The sequence below is a fragment of the Stegodyphus dumicola genome, chromosome 3, assembly GCF_044657685.1.
Source record: "Stegodyphus dumicola isolate Sdum_Otavi_A_Nest chromosome 3, ASM4465768v1".
Classification (NCBI taxonomy): domain Eukaryota; kingdom Metazoa; phylum Arthropoda; class Arachnida; order Araneae; family Eresidae; genus Stegodyphus; species Stegodyphus dumicola.
Window position 1 is genome coordinate 77,478,178 of NC_140770.1, and position 19,792 is coordinate 77,497,969.

General features: G+C 33.3%; 1 protein-coding gene across 8 annotated transcripts in view; it reads right to left on the reverse strand.

Moving 5' to 3' along the window:
• LOC118187993 (latrophilin Cirl-like) overlaps positions 1 to 19,792 on the reverse strand; it is a 1,172,776-nt gene that overhangs the window by 239,348 nt on the left and 913,636 nt on the right. For all 8 annotated transcript variants that reach the window (XM_085813010.1, XM_085813006.1, XM_085813005.1 and 5 more), the window contains 2 exons: positions 13,495 to 13,687; positions 1,513 to 1,619 (listed from right to left, as the gene is read on the reverse strand). In XM_085813010.1, the coding sequence (XP_085669136.1) occupies positions 1,513 to 1,619; positions 13,495 to 13,687 (300 nt within the window). The remainder of the gene's footprint in view (positions 1 to 1,512; positions 1,620 to 13,494; positions 13,688 to 19,792) is intronic.

Here is a 19,792-nt window from a genome sequence, read left to right on the forward strand (position 1 = left end):
ATACACAACACCTCCCGCATTTAAATATCAATTTAAATGTTTGACAGTTATGCAAGAGATTACATTTCAAGAAATTCCTATTCCTAATTAATTTAGATATTAATCAGAATAATTCTACTGTTTGGTATATAAATACTTGATCACTTCACATATAAAACAATAGCATTCTAAATTGCTGAACTAATTCATGCATTTTGCCCCAAACTTATCAAGATACAATAAACTAATTTTAAAATACTTTAGATTTAAGCACTTAATTCCTTATGAAAGGTTCTAGTTTCAGTAACTACTAATATTTAAATATAGCATTCACATTTAGTTAAAGAAAACATAATACACCGAACTAAGCTAGAATTAAAATAATTTTAATATTCTAAGTGTAAATGCCCAATGATAATTGTTTAATTCTTCTATACTTGACAAACTTTCAACGATTTTGTTTTCAGGCAAATGAATTTAAATGCTTGAAAACGATTTGATTTCCTGATTAATGAAAACGACCTAAAATTATTTTTAAAAAAAATTCATATCTTTAAGAATAGAATTTAAAAAATTAATTAAAATAAAATAAAAACGCTAAGTTATATATAATGTTGTATGATCTTAAATTTATTTAGTGCGAAAACAAGTTACTACTACTTGCGCAATTGCTGCAAAGTAAGTTAATAATAATCAATTAATCAATATTGTTTAGGAAATAAATTATTATATATACATAATACAGTGAAATATATACAATACAGTGAAAACACATCAATTCAAAGAAATTTACTTTATTATTTCATCTTGAATTTTTCAATGGTAATAATTTGATTTCCTGATTAATGAAAATTACCTACAATTACTGAATTAAAATTATTTAAAATTAATGAAAAATATTTCAATTGTTTCAAGCGAAAGAATTTAAACAATGAACAATCGCATTGTAGAATCCGATCATTTTTACGAATTTCACATAATTTGATTTTAAATTTGAAGAAAATTTAAAGCATGCAGCTCAGGATTTCTCAATATCTTGGTGTTACTATTTATATATAAAAGTTTTAAATGAATACAAAATGGAACGAATTTTAATCAAAAAATGCTCTTATAATAAAATACATATTTTTTATTCTTATTTATGTGGTACATAAGAAGCCCTAGCCAATTATCGTTTGCAAATGCAATACAGCAATTCTGAAAAATGCAACAGAAGGAGAAGCACTGTTAATTTCCAATTATAAATTCCAAAAATAAGTTAAGGCTATATAAGGAGAATTATATTACATTACCTTGATTAAAAAGGGGAGTGCATTAAACAAACTCTTTGTTTCACTGCCATGCCTTCTTGAAATAATAATAATATTTCGAAATTATCTCTTATTGCACTACACTTAAAAATCTCCAATTAAAACTATCACAGTGATGTATTGGGTGTTACATATATAAAAAATATTTGTCTAGCCCAGACGACATAAAGAGTTATTAGAAAGAAACATATATTAAAAATCATTTGTAATTTAAATTTCATACCTGGAACACACTGATAATGAGCTTCCAAGTACTTCGGCGTTCCAGGGCATGGATCACCAAACAAATCTGGCGAAGCAGAAAGACTGCAACTGTTTTTCATGCCACACCTGCACAAAAAAGAAAAAAAAAATACATATTAATTCACTTTCTATATTTAATTACACCTACACAATATTTTAAGTTGATGAGGAAATTCTAGCAGTTTCGGAACTTAGCCAGAAGTCTCTATATCGGAACATTCATGAAATTTCTTCTGTAAAGGTATAAAAAAAGGAAAGTGTAAGGGAGTACAAACGTTTGCACAGCTTGAAAGGCATCCTTTAAGTCCAAAAGCTGATGTGCCTCTAAGTAAAATCGTCGAGTACATGTCTCTCCTGCAAGACTTCAAATCCAACAAGCTCGATATTCCCGAGCTTGGATTCGCCTTAACTTGCAGTTAATATCGGCCTTGAAGTTCAATCCCCATTTAGAACGATATTTGGCTGTTCAGAAAATCACGTATAACTCTGCACGAGAATGTAGAGACGTCAAATGTATTACATAATAGAAATACGATAGATCATCTATATGTATTAACCCTTAATGAACAAACTTCAGCAATAGGATGATGAGTTCGTCGTCAACCAGCAAGCAAAAACAGCTGCTCTTCTTATATTTTAACACAGCATTAATAACTACTTCGATGACATCCCCACATGGCGACGAAAAATGATGCCTCTAAGGCAATATAAAAATCCGTGTGAACTTGGATAAAGAAAAACGAATTGCCTAATCTTGAGCCGAAGCAAGGATAGGGTTTCAGAACATGATGCTCAAACTGTCTGATTCTTTAACAGCTGCTCTTTTCCAAAGATTGAAATCATTGCCAACCTGTAATGCCATCAGCTACAAAAGCTCACTCATAAGCACCTTAACCGGCTTGGTTTACCAAGTAAAATAATATCCGATACCAGCATAATAAAGCAAGAGCATGCAGCAAGAACTCTGCGCTAAAAATGAAACTGGGTTGAGAATTTAGCTTTGTTCGCTTCATACAGACCAGATCTTGTACTAACTGTCGGTAAACCTCTGAAGAGTGATTCATAAATTCATTTGCTTCGACGCCAGGTAATTTTCAGGTAAGTAAGTTTGCCTGAATGTTGGCAAAGTATTTTCCATGCATATGGTATTTAACTTTTTTTAATGATTAACATTTAACTTAGTTTGAAAGAATGGGGGGACATGGTTTATTCCTAAGATGGCTAGAGCTTCCTCAGCAACTTAATAATATAATACTTTTAAAGTCAGATGCTTAAATATGTATGAAAAACATTGTAGACACAATTGTCGCAACTCTAAAATTAGGCAAAATTCAACTTAGCACTAAACATAAGGCACTGCATCTTTTAAGAAATAATATACATAGTCTCTTCTTTATCGAAATCGCATTTCGCTAATGCTTTGGTTAATAGAAAAGTTATATAGCGCAAAAAAAAAGGGGTTGGTATTTAAGTAATTATAACGAAGCACCCGATGATTATTTGCCTTGAGAGGGATACCTCTCAGAGAATTTTCCAAGGAAACCTAATGGCGTTGTTTACCTTAAACAGTAAGAAAATCACAAAAACCCTTGCAGTTAACCATTTATCGAAAAGTGAAATGATATTGCGCTAAATATATTACAAAATAGAATGACATTCTATAGAATTTGGTTGTGTATGCAGTGAAAGACAGCTATGACACATTTTGATACATTCAAATTCTAAGTAGTTAAGAATTTTTCATAAACTACGTTATGAAAGTTATACAGCGGAAATGTAAACATTACTTCGAATGTGTGTGTGTGTGTTTTTTTAATTCACTGTTGATTACGATGTACGGCAAATGAGCACTTCCGTATAAAATTACAGAAACCAACCCAATGTAATTTTAAAAAACCACCAGTAAAAAAAGTAAACATAAGATTTACGGGCTTACAGTATTGGAAACAAAATACTTTACCCATTACAAACATAAATTTTCATAGAGGAAAAAATATTAATTACAGTTACAAATGAAGCTTTTGAAGTATAAGATAAAAATAATAATCAATTCCTTAATACCAAAAAAAAAAAAACAGTATATTTTTAGTCACACCTCGCATAATTTTCGTCTTCTGACAGATTACAGAAAGAAGGGAGGGGGGAAGGAAATCTTTGCTGTCTTTATAAATTAAAGGCACATCATGAAAAAAACGACTGGAAGTTATGTGTCCATTTAGGTATTGGCCTTCGTGAGAAATTTAATTAACTTTTTTACTGCCTATGATTTTTCATGTTCCTCATTGAAGGCAGTACTGTAAAAGCGCACTATTAAACATTTCCCCGAAATAAAATGCTTGCATTTGTTTATTTCGGAAAAGATGCGCTCTTAAGTCTAGTTAGTCTCTCTCCACTTTTTTTCGACTTTTGAAAAGTTTCTTCTTCACGCTACAATAATCAAGAATTTTCGAGCCAAAGTGGCGTAATTGCAGTCTCAAAGGAATAATAGCACTGAAGTCAGTGATCACCGCTGCAATTACTATAACTTCGTTTTTATTTTTTGAAAAAAATGATTCCTTCATTGAGGTTAACCACAAAATTTATGTTTTACTATGCCACCAGAATTCATCAAGTCATTAACGCGTGAAATAGAAAAAAAAAAAAAAAAAGCAGATTATTATTTTTTCATCCTACATGAGTAATTTACCATCTTTTTAAAACTTCTGTAGACAGATTTTGCGAAAAAAATGGGCATTGTAAACAGCTAAATCTAATTTATTTAAATTGTGAAACAAAAATTAATTCAGATTACGACTTTTCTATCACGCATCACTATGATGCAACGTAAATCTTCATTTAAGAGTAAATACTATTGTTAAAAATATGCATTTCGTAAACGTCTTCAGCCTAAGTTATTATACATGCTTGCATACGTTGATGCTTGCATACGTTGGTATGCGTGTGTGTAAGATGTAAAATATGAAAGAAAATTTCTAACTTTAATTTAGCAATGGTTTTTTTAACTCCTTATTTTAATATGGCTACGTCCATATGAAATAAAATTACTAATTTTAATTTAGAAATATTCCTTTTAACTTGGCTTCTTTCATGTGGAAGATATAAGATATGAAAGAAAATTACTAATTGTAATTTGACAATAATTCTTTTGACTCTTCATTTTAATTTGCCTATGTCTTCTTCCTGGATTCTAAACTGCGTCAATTTAAAACTAACTGCATTATACACAGTTACTCAAAATGATGTACGGTATTTTAACTTACTAGAATAAATTCAGTTATAAATCAACATTTATCAGAACAAATTTTAAAAAAACGAAAACTCAAATACATTAATTTTGTAAAATTATTATTGCTCGATATGACTTCCTCGAGTCACGACGTCCAGACGATAATCCATTCCTTACCACAGGTGACATGTGAATGCAGGTCCCGGACACCCGGACGGCTTAATATGACAAATAGGGTGTCGTCCGGTACCCGCACCTATTTAGAACAACACAACCCTGACGGCTTCCTGCGAGGGCTGCATCGGGAATATATTAATGGAGAATATGAGGTATTGGCATGGCCAAACATTCCTTACCACAGTCGTTTGAGCATGTCTGGTGTTACCAAGTTCAGAGCATTACCTATGTGTGTGCGTAGATCCTCCAAGTTGCGTGGCAGTGGTGGCACATACACTTTGTCTTTTACAAAGCCCTGCGACTAAAAGTCACATAGGGTAATGTCCGGTGACCTGAAGGACGAAAGAAACATCACATTGTGTTTGTTCCGGCGCGGCCAATCCAACGATTAGAAAGCACATGTTTGAAGAACTCACACACTTCCAGCTTACAATGTGGAGGCGCACCATCCAACTGAAAGATGAAATTATATTCGAGTCTTCCTGTAATTGTGGGAAAAGCCAGATTTGTAACATATAAAGATATGTGTTTCCATTCACTGTGTCTACGAAAAAGAACGGCCCATACAGTTTGGTCTCCGGAATTGCACAAAACACATTTATTTTAGCCGAATATCGTTCATGTTCCACGGTACAGAGAGGGTTTTCTGGCCCCCAGATTCGCGCATTGTACCAGCTAACTTTCCCGCTGATACGGAAAGTTGCTCTGTCATCGAACACGAGGTAGAAAAAAAAATGCATTCTCATATTCACATCTGTCCTGCATGTTTATGCAGAACTCCATTCATTGGTCTTTGTCTCTAGGACATAAAGCTTGAGTAATCTGCAATTTGTAAGGCTTCATTTGCAATCGTTTTCTCAAAACACACCGCACCGTTGTTTACGAAAGTCCGAGTTCATAACTCGCTATACTAATTTAATTCTTTGGACTTTGAAACGTCGCTTATATTTTTGGCAGAATCTTCCATACATACAGCTTAATTAACACTATATCAAACAAAATATCAGCTTAGACAATTGCATGAGAAAAAATTATCACTTCTTAAAATGTAATGCTATTGTTGCCACCACTTTTTAAGAAAATATTTTTGTTTCTCCAAACTTCTAATCATTTACATATCTTCTCGAATGAAACGAAATTTCGAGACTATCGCTTAATTTTTCATAGATGCAGCACTTAGATTTTTTTCCCTTTTTCTGAAAAGAGTGGTTTTTTTTTCTTTCTGAAAAGAGTGTATACAGCAGCTAGCGGCGTGATTGAAACCAACAAGAAATATTTACTGAATTGACAAATTTGTATTTCTTTTTAAAGTATTTAATAGCTATAAAACCATTATGCATCATGACGATAACTCGGGTGAATTCAGCAGCATAAACCACAAATAACAGTATGTTCCAACAAATTAAACTCTAGCTACTGACAAGGTGACTAATTTACAACTGATCTGAACCACTATTGCGAATAACGCTGAAGGGGATTTTTGCTATCATGAGAAATAAGTTGAAGAGAAGGACTCCACCAGTTGCGAAAAATTAAACATGCAAGATTAAGTTGAGATAAGAAAAACGAAAAAAGATTATTAATTTTTTTTTTTTTTTTTTTTTTTTTCTTTTTGCATTTGAGTGATTCAAGTCGGCGATGCGTTACAAATTTCTCTGGACGTTTCAATGGTTGTTTTTCTTTTCATAAACTGAGATATTTTTCACGGTGAAACAAGCAGTGCAAGTTTAATGTTTCAAGTCCTGTGCTAATGGCGGATTATTTTTAAAATTAACATCACATGTTCAGTCGACTGGGTGTCTTCTTGTGTAAAATCAGAGACACAAAATATCACGAAGGCGTATCCTTTTTAATGTGTCTAAGGGCTTCTGTTATCAATGAAATGGCATTTTATGATAGCCCATTATAGGGTTGGAAAAGATCCGAGGGATGTTTCGTAACTGGAGTGAAATTAAATTTAGCCTGAAATTTTTTGATGGCTTTGATCTAGAATAATAAAGCTAATAATTATAACAGCTAAGAATCTTGGTCCAAATTAAGAACTAAAATCGCCATAAATTATTTGTAGCTGAAGCAAATGGTTTTCAATTACAAGTGACAACATAGAAAGTGTGTAACATGTACATGATATTTAATGATGTACATGATACTTTATATTATGTGTAAGTCTTCTATTGTGCTGAATAGATAAAATTTAGCTGATAAATTTCACTTTATGTTTGGACGTACATTGAAAATTGTTATGACACTTATCAATAAGAAACATACATGGATTTAACTTTTGGATACAATAATGGTACCAACTTTACTGCTAAACAGCTGGAACACACTTCACTGAAACTATGTAGCTTCTATTACCGCGGTCAATTTTCGAAAGCTCTGCTGACACTTCGGATCGATTTATTGATCCTTAAAACTCAATAGCGACAAATTTTAAGGAACAGTAATTATGAAAAAAGGAATGAAGAACTTATGAAATAAAGTCTGAGTCCTTTAAAAATCTCCAATTATGCAGCTATTCTTAATTTTAGCAGCATAATTCTAATCTAAAGATCCCAGCTTCCTATCCTTTTTAGCAAAATCTTTGGGAATAAAATTAAGATTCAATTATGTCCAACTTATAATTGAATTATAGGTTACCCTTTCTAGAAGTATTAATTTCGATTCTAAATACAAAGAAAATCAATCTTCCTTAATTCAATCGAAAACATTTTCTATTCGTACACAAATGAATAATTTTTAGATTTTTCTTAGAATGATAATTAAGCTTCAAGCTAAATTGGCTACGCAATCTAAATAAACGATGTATTGCCCCGTCATTTTAATAATAATATTACCCTAAGCACATAAATTATGCGAATTGTCAATAGCAAACTTAGATAATTTTCAATAATATCGTGTGTTATCCATGCACGTGGCTGTTAAATAATAACTCAGCTATTCAAGAATTGCACTGAAGCTCGACTTTTTTTCCTTAACTGAATTGCATATAAATCTATTGCAACTTTCTGAAACCAGACAACTTTCTCTTGAATGATTATCTTGAAAGATAACAGTATGTTTCTTCCTTTAAGAAAGAAACTTGTAGTTCTTACTCATTATGCACTGAGCCTATTTTTAAGAAGATTATTATATTGCCAGTTATTTCTTATTTTCCCCCTTAAATCAAGGGGAGGGATCCTTGAAACAACTACAAAATGATTTCGAGAACGAGAAGATGACAGACAAAATGATTCTAAGAAATACAAAATATACAATAAACGGGTTAATAAATCCAAGTTTAGATGTTTACAAATTCCCGATGCAGTTTACCAAAAATGCTAAATATTTCTATTCCACATAAACGATTGAAACTTTACGTACAAATACAATGCCCTTGCTTTGCATACTGTATATAAATTTACGTATAACATACAGTGTAGATAGTTTATATACAGTACATAAATTAAAATAATTATGGGTATTGTTAAATTAAATTATAAAGCTGATTTAAATATTTTTTTTTATTTTACATATACGTAGGTGGTGAATTTATTAAAATCAAGTTCTAATCTAGTACTTATTATTAGTTGCATATTATCTATTCCTAACAGTCGTTATTTTGCATAGTAAATAAACGTTTATTTAAAATGAATTTTTCTTCCCTGTAAATTGTTTATAATATATCGAAGTAGCGGAATTCATAACATGAAGAAAGGACGTTTCTTTAAGCATATCAACTTAATCGGAAGAACTCGTCTAGCGAGGGAAAAAAAAATAAAACAAGAATGAAATCAATCCTTAGCAGATAGGAAAGCAAATTCTTGCCTGATTAAAATGCTAATTGAATTATGTTCGCAACTTCCGATAAATTTTTATTTTGCTAATTTTTAATTTTAAAACGATATAAAAGTTTTGATCTTATTATGTAAACATGCGATAGGGAGGATTACGTAAACCTCGGTGATAGCACGAGATAATTAATAATTAATTAATGCTCGATGTATCACTGATGCGGCAGCAGAAATTGTTAGAACTTCATTAAAAAGAATGAAAGAGTGAGTTGTGGCTATGGAAGTGACTATGCCTACTACATATTCAAATACTTCCTACTTACTACATGCGGTAACTAATAATTATTATGTTTATTTAAGAGCTTAAATAATTTAATATTAACAAATCCATATAAATCGCAGGTGATTAATGGCTTTCTTTAACGTAATGTCAATAAATGTCTCTTTCAACAGAAATTAAAATAAATTAGTACATCTTCGATTATTTACTTTAAATACTAATTTACGTTAAATACGTTTCATTTTCAAAGTTCCGATTAGGTTAAGGCATTTTATAAATTATGCAATCAATTCAATGTGATCAAGATATATAAAACTGAATATGTCTTAATTTAAATAATGGAACACCGAATTCGTTACTCAATTAAATAAGAAAATTTCGATTTAATAAAAAAAATGCGGTAGAAAATTATAAAAGTTGTACGTTAGAAATAAAACACATGACAGTAATTTTAGTGAGATTTAATGGCAACGGAATATATTTTCTTATATTATAAGGTATTTTCTCCCTTCTTTATGCATGCCATTTAGGCGTAACGGTAGCACATTCGCCTCGTATTTGAGAGGTCCAAGGTTCGAGTCCCAGCGAGGGTATTGCTCATTTTTCATGTCTCCTGCTTCAAAATAATAAACTAATGACTCTACAGTGGCGTCTAAACTAAAAGGCGGTGGATGATGATTTTTCACAACCAGAATTTGGCGACTGTGTTCCCCAATCCCCCAATCGCCCTTTAAAAGGAGGAAGTATATAAGGTCTTCTTGCCTTCGTGGTTTAACGGTAGCATACTCGGCGCGAATTAGAGAGGTCCAGGTTCGAGTCCTGGCAAGGGTATTGCTCATTTTTCGTGTTTTCTACATCAAAAATCCTAATTACTCTATAACATTACCTTCGGAATCACTTTAAAAATGACATTCAATCACAAAAATCAATCATAAAAAAAATTAATTTTTATAAATGTTTACGGCATTTAGCAGTCCTCTAAGTACATAGCGCTTAAATAGTGTTCTGATAGTAAACAACTTTTCTTCCATTGCAGTTTTTCTCTACCTTTTCAGGACTATAAAGACAATACTTAGGAGATTTTACGATGGAAAGGTTTACCATCAAGCAGAGGACAAAATATTTTCAGTTTGAAAATTAATGCTCTGTTAATTTGACACAACAAATATCCCGCCGCTCAAGATGCGCCTAGTGCATCAACAGTTTACCGATTGGTTCAAGATTTCCAGCAACAAACAGTGTGGGAAATGTTTGGCAATCACATAATTTCCCTACTTTCACATTCTAACAGACCATGATGATCGCCACATTTAACGACCGCAGGCATTTTTTCCCGCTGTCAAATCATAAGGAAAGAAAAATAAATGAAAATAAGACAATATTTAAAGTCAATCTTTGAAAGATAATTCAAGAGTTATGATTCAAAATTTTTAAATTCCGGTATTATTTTTAAATTATAGTGTAAGCATGCAGAATCATTAGGTTATTTCGAAGCAGGAGAGATGAAAAAAAGGCAATGTCCTCGCCAGGACTCGAACCACGGACCTCTCCAATACGCGCCGAGTGTGCTGATCACTACACCACGAAGGCATGCTAAGAAGGCGGAAGAAATACCTTATATATTCTTCCTTTTAAAGAGCGACTGGGGATTAGGGGACCCAGACGCCAAATCCTAGTGGTGAAGCAGTGGTGAGGCAAGAAAGAACATCTCTTCCCAGGCACAGCCTTCAGGAAGCGGGACATTGACGTTACGAAATTTTAGAATAAAATAATTTTCCATTCTTGACACACAGAAAGGGGCGCAAAATCTTCAGTTGTCCCCGGGCACTGAAAACCTAGCTACGCCTCTATGGTGAAGAATCATCATCTACCACCTTTTTTTAGTTCAGGCTATAGAGACATTAGGTCATTTCAAAGCAGGAGAGATGAAAAATGAGCAATGCCCTCATTGTGACACGAACCACGGACCTTTCGAATTAGCGCCAAGTGTGCTGACCACTACACCACGAAGGCATGCTAAGAAGGCGGGAAAAATATCTAATAAAATTATTTCTAATAAATTATATTTGATGCTAAGAACGGCAAAAAAAAAAATTGTTGAAAGAAAAATTTTTATTCCTTATTCAAATCATGCGCCAACCATTGCATTTGAATCTACACCGTAATGTGCGTTTTGGAAAATTTTCTGCATCATTTTTAATTTTATCTTAAGAAATGATAAGATCACATTCACTTAAGCATCACAAATACTAGGAAATTTTTAACTCGTTCCAGATGTATACTTATTACTCGTATATTAATGCTAAGCTGTCTTAATGAATCCTTTATGTAAATTTGATTGTTAAAGAGATAACAAACGTATAGAAAAATAAATGTCGAGTGATATTTAACCTTCCTTAATGAATCGGACTCGTATGTAAATTATGTTACGACAGGCAGAGCTGTTGATGCTGCAGACGAAATAAGTAGATGTCGCAACATATATTCAACCAAATCAAATGATTCTCTCGAGTTAGTTGCATATAAAGCAATAAATATGAATACCCGCTTAGTGAAGTATAAGCGCATGGCGATCATTTCAATGCTTGATGTGGTTATAATATATTAATGAGATTCCCTTGCAAATAAATATCTTGAGAAACTGGATGGCTTGGCAACTGACCGTAAGTCATTCCTAGAAATAACTGACATGCCATAAAGGCTTCAGTCAACAGCGAAGAAAGACCCTTGAAACGCGTAACTGTACTACAGCTGAAATAAATATTTTGCCTTCTGCACTAAATGTTGAGCATAAATCAACAGTATATCAGCACCTTGTGCAAAATGCGGGAGGGTTAGGAAACATAAAAATATTGAAGTTTCTTTGCGCTTTTATTTGTTTTTAAATTGAAAAATACTGTTTCCTAAACAAATAACTATTTCTACGAATTCCCCAAATTTTTCGTTCTGTTACAAGCGCAAAAAAGAATGAAAGAGAATTTTTTTTTTTTGACTGATAAAAGTTTAGTGTAACGTTGCTCTTTTTTTTTTTTTTACTAATTCAGTCTTCTAAACCAGCGGTAGCCGGGAAGCACGATCTGAATATTTATTTCAAATAATTATAACATATTTAATTAATCATTAAATAACTTTCATTAATTTAAATAAAAAATAAACAAATTATGAAAACTGTCTAAGTTTCCAGAGAAAAAAATTTTTTTAAGTAGGACAACGCTTGAGAGTAATTTGTTTATTAAATCTTCTTAGACGTTTACATGAAAATAGCTATGTTTTATATAAATAAATTGTAAATTTTTATTTATTAAAATCACTCGATGACATTTCGATTCTGACAACACCGTTAGTAACCTTGGAGAGAAATTACTTTCATGATGGGTTGTAGATCGATCAATCGGTTTCCTTTCTTATCAATTTTGGAAACAAAACAAAAAAAACTTTTTATATATAAATGAATTTTCAAACGAAGCGATAATTCTTAGTGTAAAAATCTGCAGCTTATTTATTTTTGGATAAATAACAATGAAGGGTAATAAAATCTGTATCTTCATATCATGATAAATTTTACATTATAAAATAATTAGCTCTGTAATTGGTAATTAAACTTTGGTCCGTCATTCATGTCCTATTTTAATGGTAATAAAAATAATATACGCTCAAGTAATTAAAATCTTGAAATCTTCGCAACACTGAGTATGAAACAAATATATAACCAAAATGTATTCCTGGGCACGTAAAATTGCTTCGGGGACCGCCCACCTATTTGAGACCACTGTTCTAAAACACAGTATAGACCAACAATCTACTTTTTCGGCAATGTATTTGCAAGATTAAAAACAGAGTGTATTTAGATAATACACAGTTTTGGACAGTGATCTAGGCCTTAACTGAATAACTGATGAATTCCTGTCTTGTGCAGACATCAATTTGAACGCAAACTTTGACATCATTCTATGCATTTGAAAGGTCGTATGAACTTTCTTTGAATGTTAGCAATTTTTTATTTAATTTGGCATTATATACCAAACAAAGTAAAATTTTCTAAAGGTCAATGAAATATGCCCCATAAACACGAACTACCTAATGCAATAAAAATTAAAGCAAATATTCTCGGAAATGTATAAACTGTTTCCCAAACAAAGGAACTGGTGTTTATAATCGATGAAGTTTATGATGATGATTGCGTCCAAGGCCACTAGCCAAAAAGCTCAGGTTATTTCCAACGCTCACGTCAGTTATTTACAGGAGTGGGAGATAGAAGCCACAAAGGGAGCAGTTCTGCTGAGCAGATTATAAGTCAGTGACGTCATACAACAACAAGCTTGCAGTATAATAATCTTGATTGGTTCTAGTGTACGGAAAGATTACTGTCGCGCGTTTAAAAGGAAGACTAATGAGAGGAGCTTTACTTCAAAAGTGATTATTTTCGCTGTGATACAGACACATATTCATAAATACTCATTTACACTGTCAATACCGGTGATTGTTGAAACAATGAAAACTACTCACGTGTCTTTGATGACGTTGAACGAGTTAGGTGAAGTACAGTCCACACTCCAATCCAAGTTTCCATGCTCGTTGCAGATGCTGATACTAAAGCGGCCATAGTTAGCCCTCAGTAAGTGAATCATATGGCCTACATCACAACTAATCCTCAGCTGTCGCCCTTCACATGCGTATGCCGTCAGATATCTGGTTTCTTCTGCGGGGGAGAAAAACAAGAATTAATGCAAAATTTAAAGCAAATGGAACAAATTTTAGCTAAGAACACGAAAAAATTCAGTGAAAGATTATCTTACATATGAATCGTAAATTTTATTTTATGAATTTAATTTGCAGTGATAGAATTTACATTAAGTGTAAAACAGACCCACATTGTTCCTCTTTTAAGAATATTTAGAGCACACCCACATTGTTCCTAGAATATTTAGAACTCCACAAAATTTTGTAAAAATCTGTCTAATTCTTACACAATTTATTGAAAATAAAAACTTACACAGAGCATAAACTGGTGTGCAAAAATTAAGGACGAAGTCGAAAAATTAGCATATCAGCTGAACGAAGAGGCAGAGCGGACAGAAAGACCAATCAGGAGATTAAGTATAGTGATGTACGGTAGCACATGCGCAGATATGCAGGTAGACGTAATTAGGGAGTGTCTGAGTAGTATAAAGCATGTTGTCGGTGTAAGATCAGTATTTCTGGCAAAGAGATTGCACGCCGTATAGCAGTTAAAATCACACCGAGTTGCTGCCTCAGCCAGAAATGGCGAATAATCAATCTGTTAGACGACATCTGAATGCTTTTACCCGAGGTCGAATCATTGGGAAGTTGGAGGAAGGCCGCAGTGTCACAAGTGTGGCTGCAGAGTTCGGAATTGCAAACAGCATCGTTTCACGACTTTGGAGACAATTTCAAACTACAGGAACAGCTATCCAGGGGTTTAGTAGGGGTCGTCCACGAGGAACCACACCCGCAGATGACTGGTATATTGCCTTACAGGCCAAAAGAAACAGGCGGCAGACAGCGGGAGAAATCGCTATACACACGACACAGGCGACTGGACAACCGATATCGCGTTTTACCGTGGCCAGAAGACTGCACGGTGGTGGTCTGTTTGCACGACGCCCTGTACGGTGTGTACCTCTAACGCCTGCCCATCGGAGAAGGCGTTCTCTGTGGTGCCGGGAGCACCGGAATTGGAGAGACAATGAATGGGGACGAGAACTCTTTACAGATGAGAGCAGATTCAGTCTGAGTAGCGATTCTCATCGCATACTCATCTGGAGAGAGCGGGGAAGCCGCAATCATCCCTCGAACATCATTGAAAGGGATAGATATGGAGGTGGCGGTGTTCTCGTTTGGGGAGGCATCATGCTTGGTAGTCGTACAGACCTTCACATCTTCGACGCAGGTTCAGTCAACGGGACCCGTTATTGTAACGAGATTCTTCTTCCATATGTGCGTCTTTTTAGAGGCGCTATGGGTCCGCAGTTCCTTTTCATGGACGACAATGCACCATGTCATCGCACAGTAGCTGCTGAACAGCTCTTAGAGAGTGAGGATATTGAACGTATGGATTAGCCGGCACGATCTCCTGATCTCAATCCCATCGAGCATGTATGGGATTTTCTAGGCAGACGCTTGGCAGCTCGTACCTTACCACCAGTAACGATTCCGGAGCTTCGATTGGCGCTGCAAGACGAATGGGCAGCAATGCCTCAACAACTCATTGACACCCTCATTCTCAGCATGGGCAGACGCTGTGAAACCTGCCTAGCAGTCAGGGGAGATCATATCCCCTATTAAAGACCGGATGTTTCTTGCTGGACACCCATCACAGGGATGTTTCGGCCTTCAGTCGCATTGCGCTCCATGCTACTTTTTCAACAAAGCTTCTTTTTATCCCTCTGATTTCTCTTTTAGTAAGTGTTGCTTACATTACTCATGTCCTTACGTATTGGGGATCTTACGGTATTAAATGTGTTGATTTGGAAAGCTTTTGTACAAAGTTATATTGAAAAAACCGTCTCGTCCTTAATTTTTGCATACCAGTGTATATTTGTAATTACATTTACTTGCATATGTTTGTAACGAACAAACGCACCGCGATCTTAAATTAAGTTCCAATTCACTGATTTAACCAAATCTATCAATGTTCGTTCTCTGATAATCATACGAAATTCACATTTCTGTCTCTTAATTTGTTTTCTCTTAAGATTGCCCTACAAAAATCAAATTTGTCTTTAGCCAAATTTGTTTTGTCCGGCCCACAAAAGTTGTAGCTTTAATCCTTTAGTCTAAATACATTTAACCTACTACGTTGCATTTACCTTGAACATTTAATAGTAAATTATATTTAATTCACAATTTTTCCTACAGCTTTACATTCATTTCGGGAAATGGCTTTCGACAGGCTTTTCGAGTATAGAAATTTTAGAACTATAGGCGCGTACTCAAAAATAATTACGTTCTATAATATTTATATTGATGAAATAAAAAGTGATGACTATGGCAAATATATTTATATTTTTAAATTAAGATTGATGAAATTAGCAATACAATATTTACATTTCAATATTAAGATTGACGAAATTAATAATATAGCATTATTAAAGCTAACTAATGTTGGTATTGATTGATTAACTAATAATTAAATATATTTGCATGTTACACAATATCTGGGGAACTGAAAATTTAATGAAAATACACACTCAAAACTTCTATGGGATGGAATGTCTTATCGAAAAAATTGCTACTGAAGAAATGCTTCTTTTTAATAACGTCGTGAAAACATATCGACCAAAGTTTTCGAATTACTGATAAGGAAACAATGAATGACCCTTTAAGTGCAGTTCACTACATGTAACTCAGGACACAATGGATTTATGAAAATCTGATGTTATCTAAATAGGATATAGATGAAAAAAAAAAAAAAATAGGCTCTAGAAACTACAGTTGGCATAAAACGTTTAATGCACCAGAGAGCAGATTTGTAAAAATACGCGTTCTGCATGCGTACTAAGCTTCCTTCGGTAAGTCAAAATTTCGCAAAGGATGTACTTTGAAGACGTATAATTACGTTTAGCTCTTTTCTGAGTTGAAAAAGTACCTACTTGTACCTATTTTTATATTACATTTTTCCTGCATTTATATCCTCCCTCTTCCAATAAAAGAAGATGAGTTCTCTGGATAAGTAACGTCACGAAAGAGTTTTAAATAATTATTGCAAATTTCGTAGAGGGCAAATTCGCATGTCAATTACTGTCACAGTTTCCTTACTTTTACCTAAAAGAAAAGTAGACTGATCTAAACGCGGGAAAAACATAACGAGCCTCGTAAAACATAAAACAGAAGTGAGGCGAGGGTGAGGGAAGGGCAAGGAAATCTAAAGCCAGGGAGCGCGGAGTTACGTAATTATAGGGCCGTGAGTACGGGACCCTTGGGATAATGAAGCAAAGTCGGGGAGGGGCGGCACTTCTTCGCTTGGGGAGGGCCTGTAATGGACTACGAGAGGCACACCACTGACAGATGGCACGCACGCAATTTCTGAGAAGATTGTCTCGGGGGTTGACCCCTTATTGCCCTTGTCATGTCCAGGATTTGGTGTTTCCCATGGTAAGCGAATCTGTATCAAAAGCCCTTGATGCTAATGCGGGGTTGAAAATAAACTAGTTTTCCAATGTCTTCCGAAACTATGAGAAGTGTATTTCAGTGGGTTCACAGTAGATGGCGACACACGTCGTCCAATAGCTAGCTACGACACATACAGCTTAGGAAAGTAATTTATGGATAAAAAAGAATAAATATTACTAAATTATTCACATCAAAATGTGACTGTGAATTGTTTTGGTACTCATTTTGTATTCATTTATTTTTCCGCAATTACAGTTAAGTGATGTAATAACAGTAAACTAAAGGATTCGATTTAATAACAAGAAAGTATTTTATTTTAGAAAACTTGAAAATAAAGAACACAGCATCTCTTCATAGAAATACTGCGCTATATATACAGCATCTGTTTGAATCGAAATATATGAACTATAATATGTATCAGTATAATAAAGGTACACAAATACACTAGTATATCTGTATGAACAGTTATAATTCTAGAATAGATGTAACCATTTGTATATGTTTATAATGTATATGCACTTGCAAACATATAGATACCATGTTATACTGAAGACTATTAACATAGTACCTGTTGAAAAGATACATAATATAATGTTTATAATGTGTAACTGCTGTTGCCCCCCCCCTCAGTAATATGCAATGAAAAGTATCTGCAATAGTGAAAAAATTCATTGTTAAATTCTTTTACTGATTTCCTATTTGATGCGTTTTTAAAGAAAATCGCGAATGTCAGACAACAGGTTTTTCAATATACCTTTGTTTCTGAGTAAGTGTAGTATTAATCTGTATAGGACAATGAATACATTCTTACTGTGAAAGAAGTCATGTATTTACACGAGGACTCTACTTAATACAATATGTATTATTAAAATCTAAAAGATGCAGCATACTGAAAATATTCTTCCTCATTAAATTTACCACTCTCAAGGGCAAATTGGGCTATTAAACAAAGAAACAGATAAAGAAAGAAAAGGGAAAGATTGAAAAAATAAAGAAAAACTCGCTAGAATTTTTTCTAATGCAAGAAAAAAAAAAAAAAGATAAATAAAACGCGAATGCAACTTTCCCTTCCTTCCCCCCCCCAAAAAAAGGTCGAATTTAAGATAATTAGCTGGATATTCTGAAATGTTAATGAATTTCCCATGTCTCTACTTCTATTTCGACGATTAAGTACTAAAATTTACATCTAAAACATATCCACTTTCTTGAATAAGTTAGATATGTCTGGAAATGTAGTATGTCTGTTCACGATTTTAAATTTCAAAGCATATTTCGTCACAGATGTCAGTTTGTACTTGAGATTAATATGCTTTCTCTAAATGCCAGGCATGAAAAGTGTTATTCATATAAATACATAGTATACACAGTAACAGAACAGAATATAAGATGAAGCGCTGAAGACAATTGAAACACCTTATAATTTTTAAGTATTTTTTAAATATATCTAAGAAGTTTGTTTATATATACATATATATATAATTTATTTACTAATAATTTAATATATATATATATTGGTGAGGGCTCCTTAGTAACATCAATATAATCACAAAAATTTCAGAGATTTAAGTGATGGTTTTATTAAATCTATATTTAATACACCAACTCAGATATGAAAAAATTAAATTAAAAAATCTTATATTTATAATTTTTCATCCAAATACCGTTCTTGTGCATCTAATTACATTAAAAGTATAGCGTGCATTTATTAATTCAATTACGTAAAATTACACTTTGATGTTCATAAAATGCGAAGTCAGCTTACTGCCCTAAACAGAAAAAAACACCTGTGCTTTTCAATTACATAGAAATTTCAAGTAAATCAAAATTGTTTTATAAAGCTTCCATTAATTAATAAAGTTTTTATCTCACAGTGAGACATTTTGGAATAACCAGCACTTCAGTGCAACAGTTATTTTTTGGAAAATAACGCAAAATAGTCAACGACGGCAAAATTCTGAAGGGTTACCCCATGCAATAAAAATGGTTTCAACTCTTATATTTCAATATTTTGGACGATCATTGTTGGAAAAAAAAAGATGCTGACAGCTGATTGTTGAAAAATTTACAATCTGCAAATTTAATTTTTTTGGGTAGAAACACGTGCCCCCTTTTACATTTTTTACATTCATAAGTATGGTAAAAATGCTGTTCTAAATGTTAAGCTGTCCCAAAAAGTTGCACATGTAATAAGCACAAAAAGACTCTCCACAAATTTCCATTTCACTGTTATCCTTCAAAAAAGCAACCTTTTGCCGCTACAATAGTTAAATGAAATTCATAAACTTCTAAGCCCAGTTACTCAGAATAATATTAGATAGGCATAAATAAAAATATATTTACCGCTACGCTCGGTGAAATATTTATTGTTATGGGCAATAAATTTACTTTTGTTTCAATGTTGAACGAATTCACCATCTGTATTACTCTAAAAAAATACTTCCTTCCATGAGCTACTCTGAATAAAATCATAAGATAAAGGTGAATTTCGTGACGTTGAAAGGGTTGGAAAAGGGCTTTCGTATGTACTTTTAAGAACCGTTCTCAAACGAAAGCGAAAAGTTTGAGCATCTTATCTATAGCGACTGTCACATCGCATAAAAATATTATGAATAAAAACATTTTTCCCTTTATAAAACAGAGAGAGGTTCTACATCCAAACAACATTTAGGTG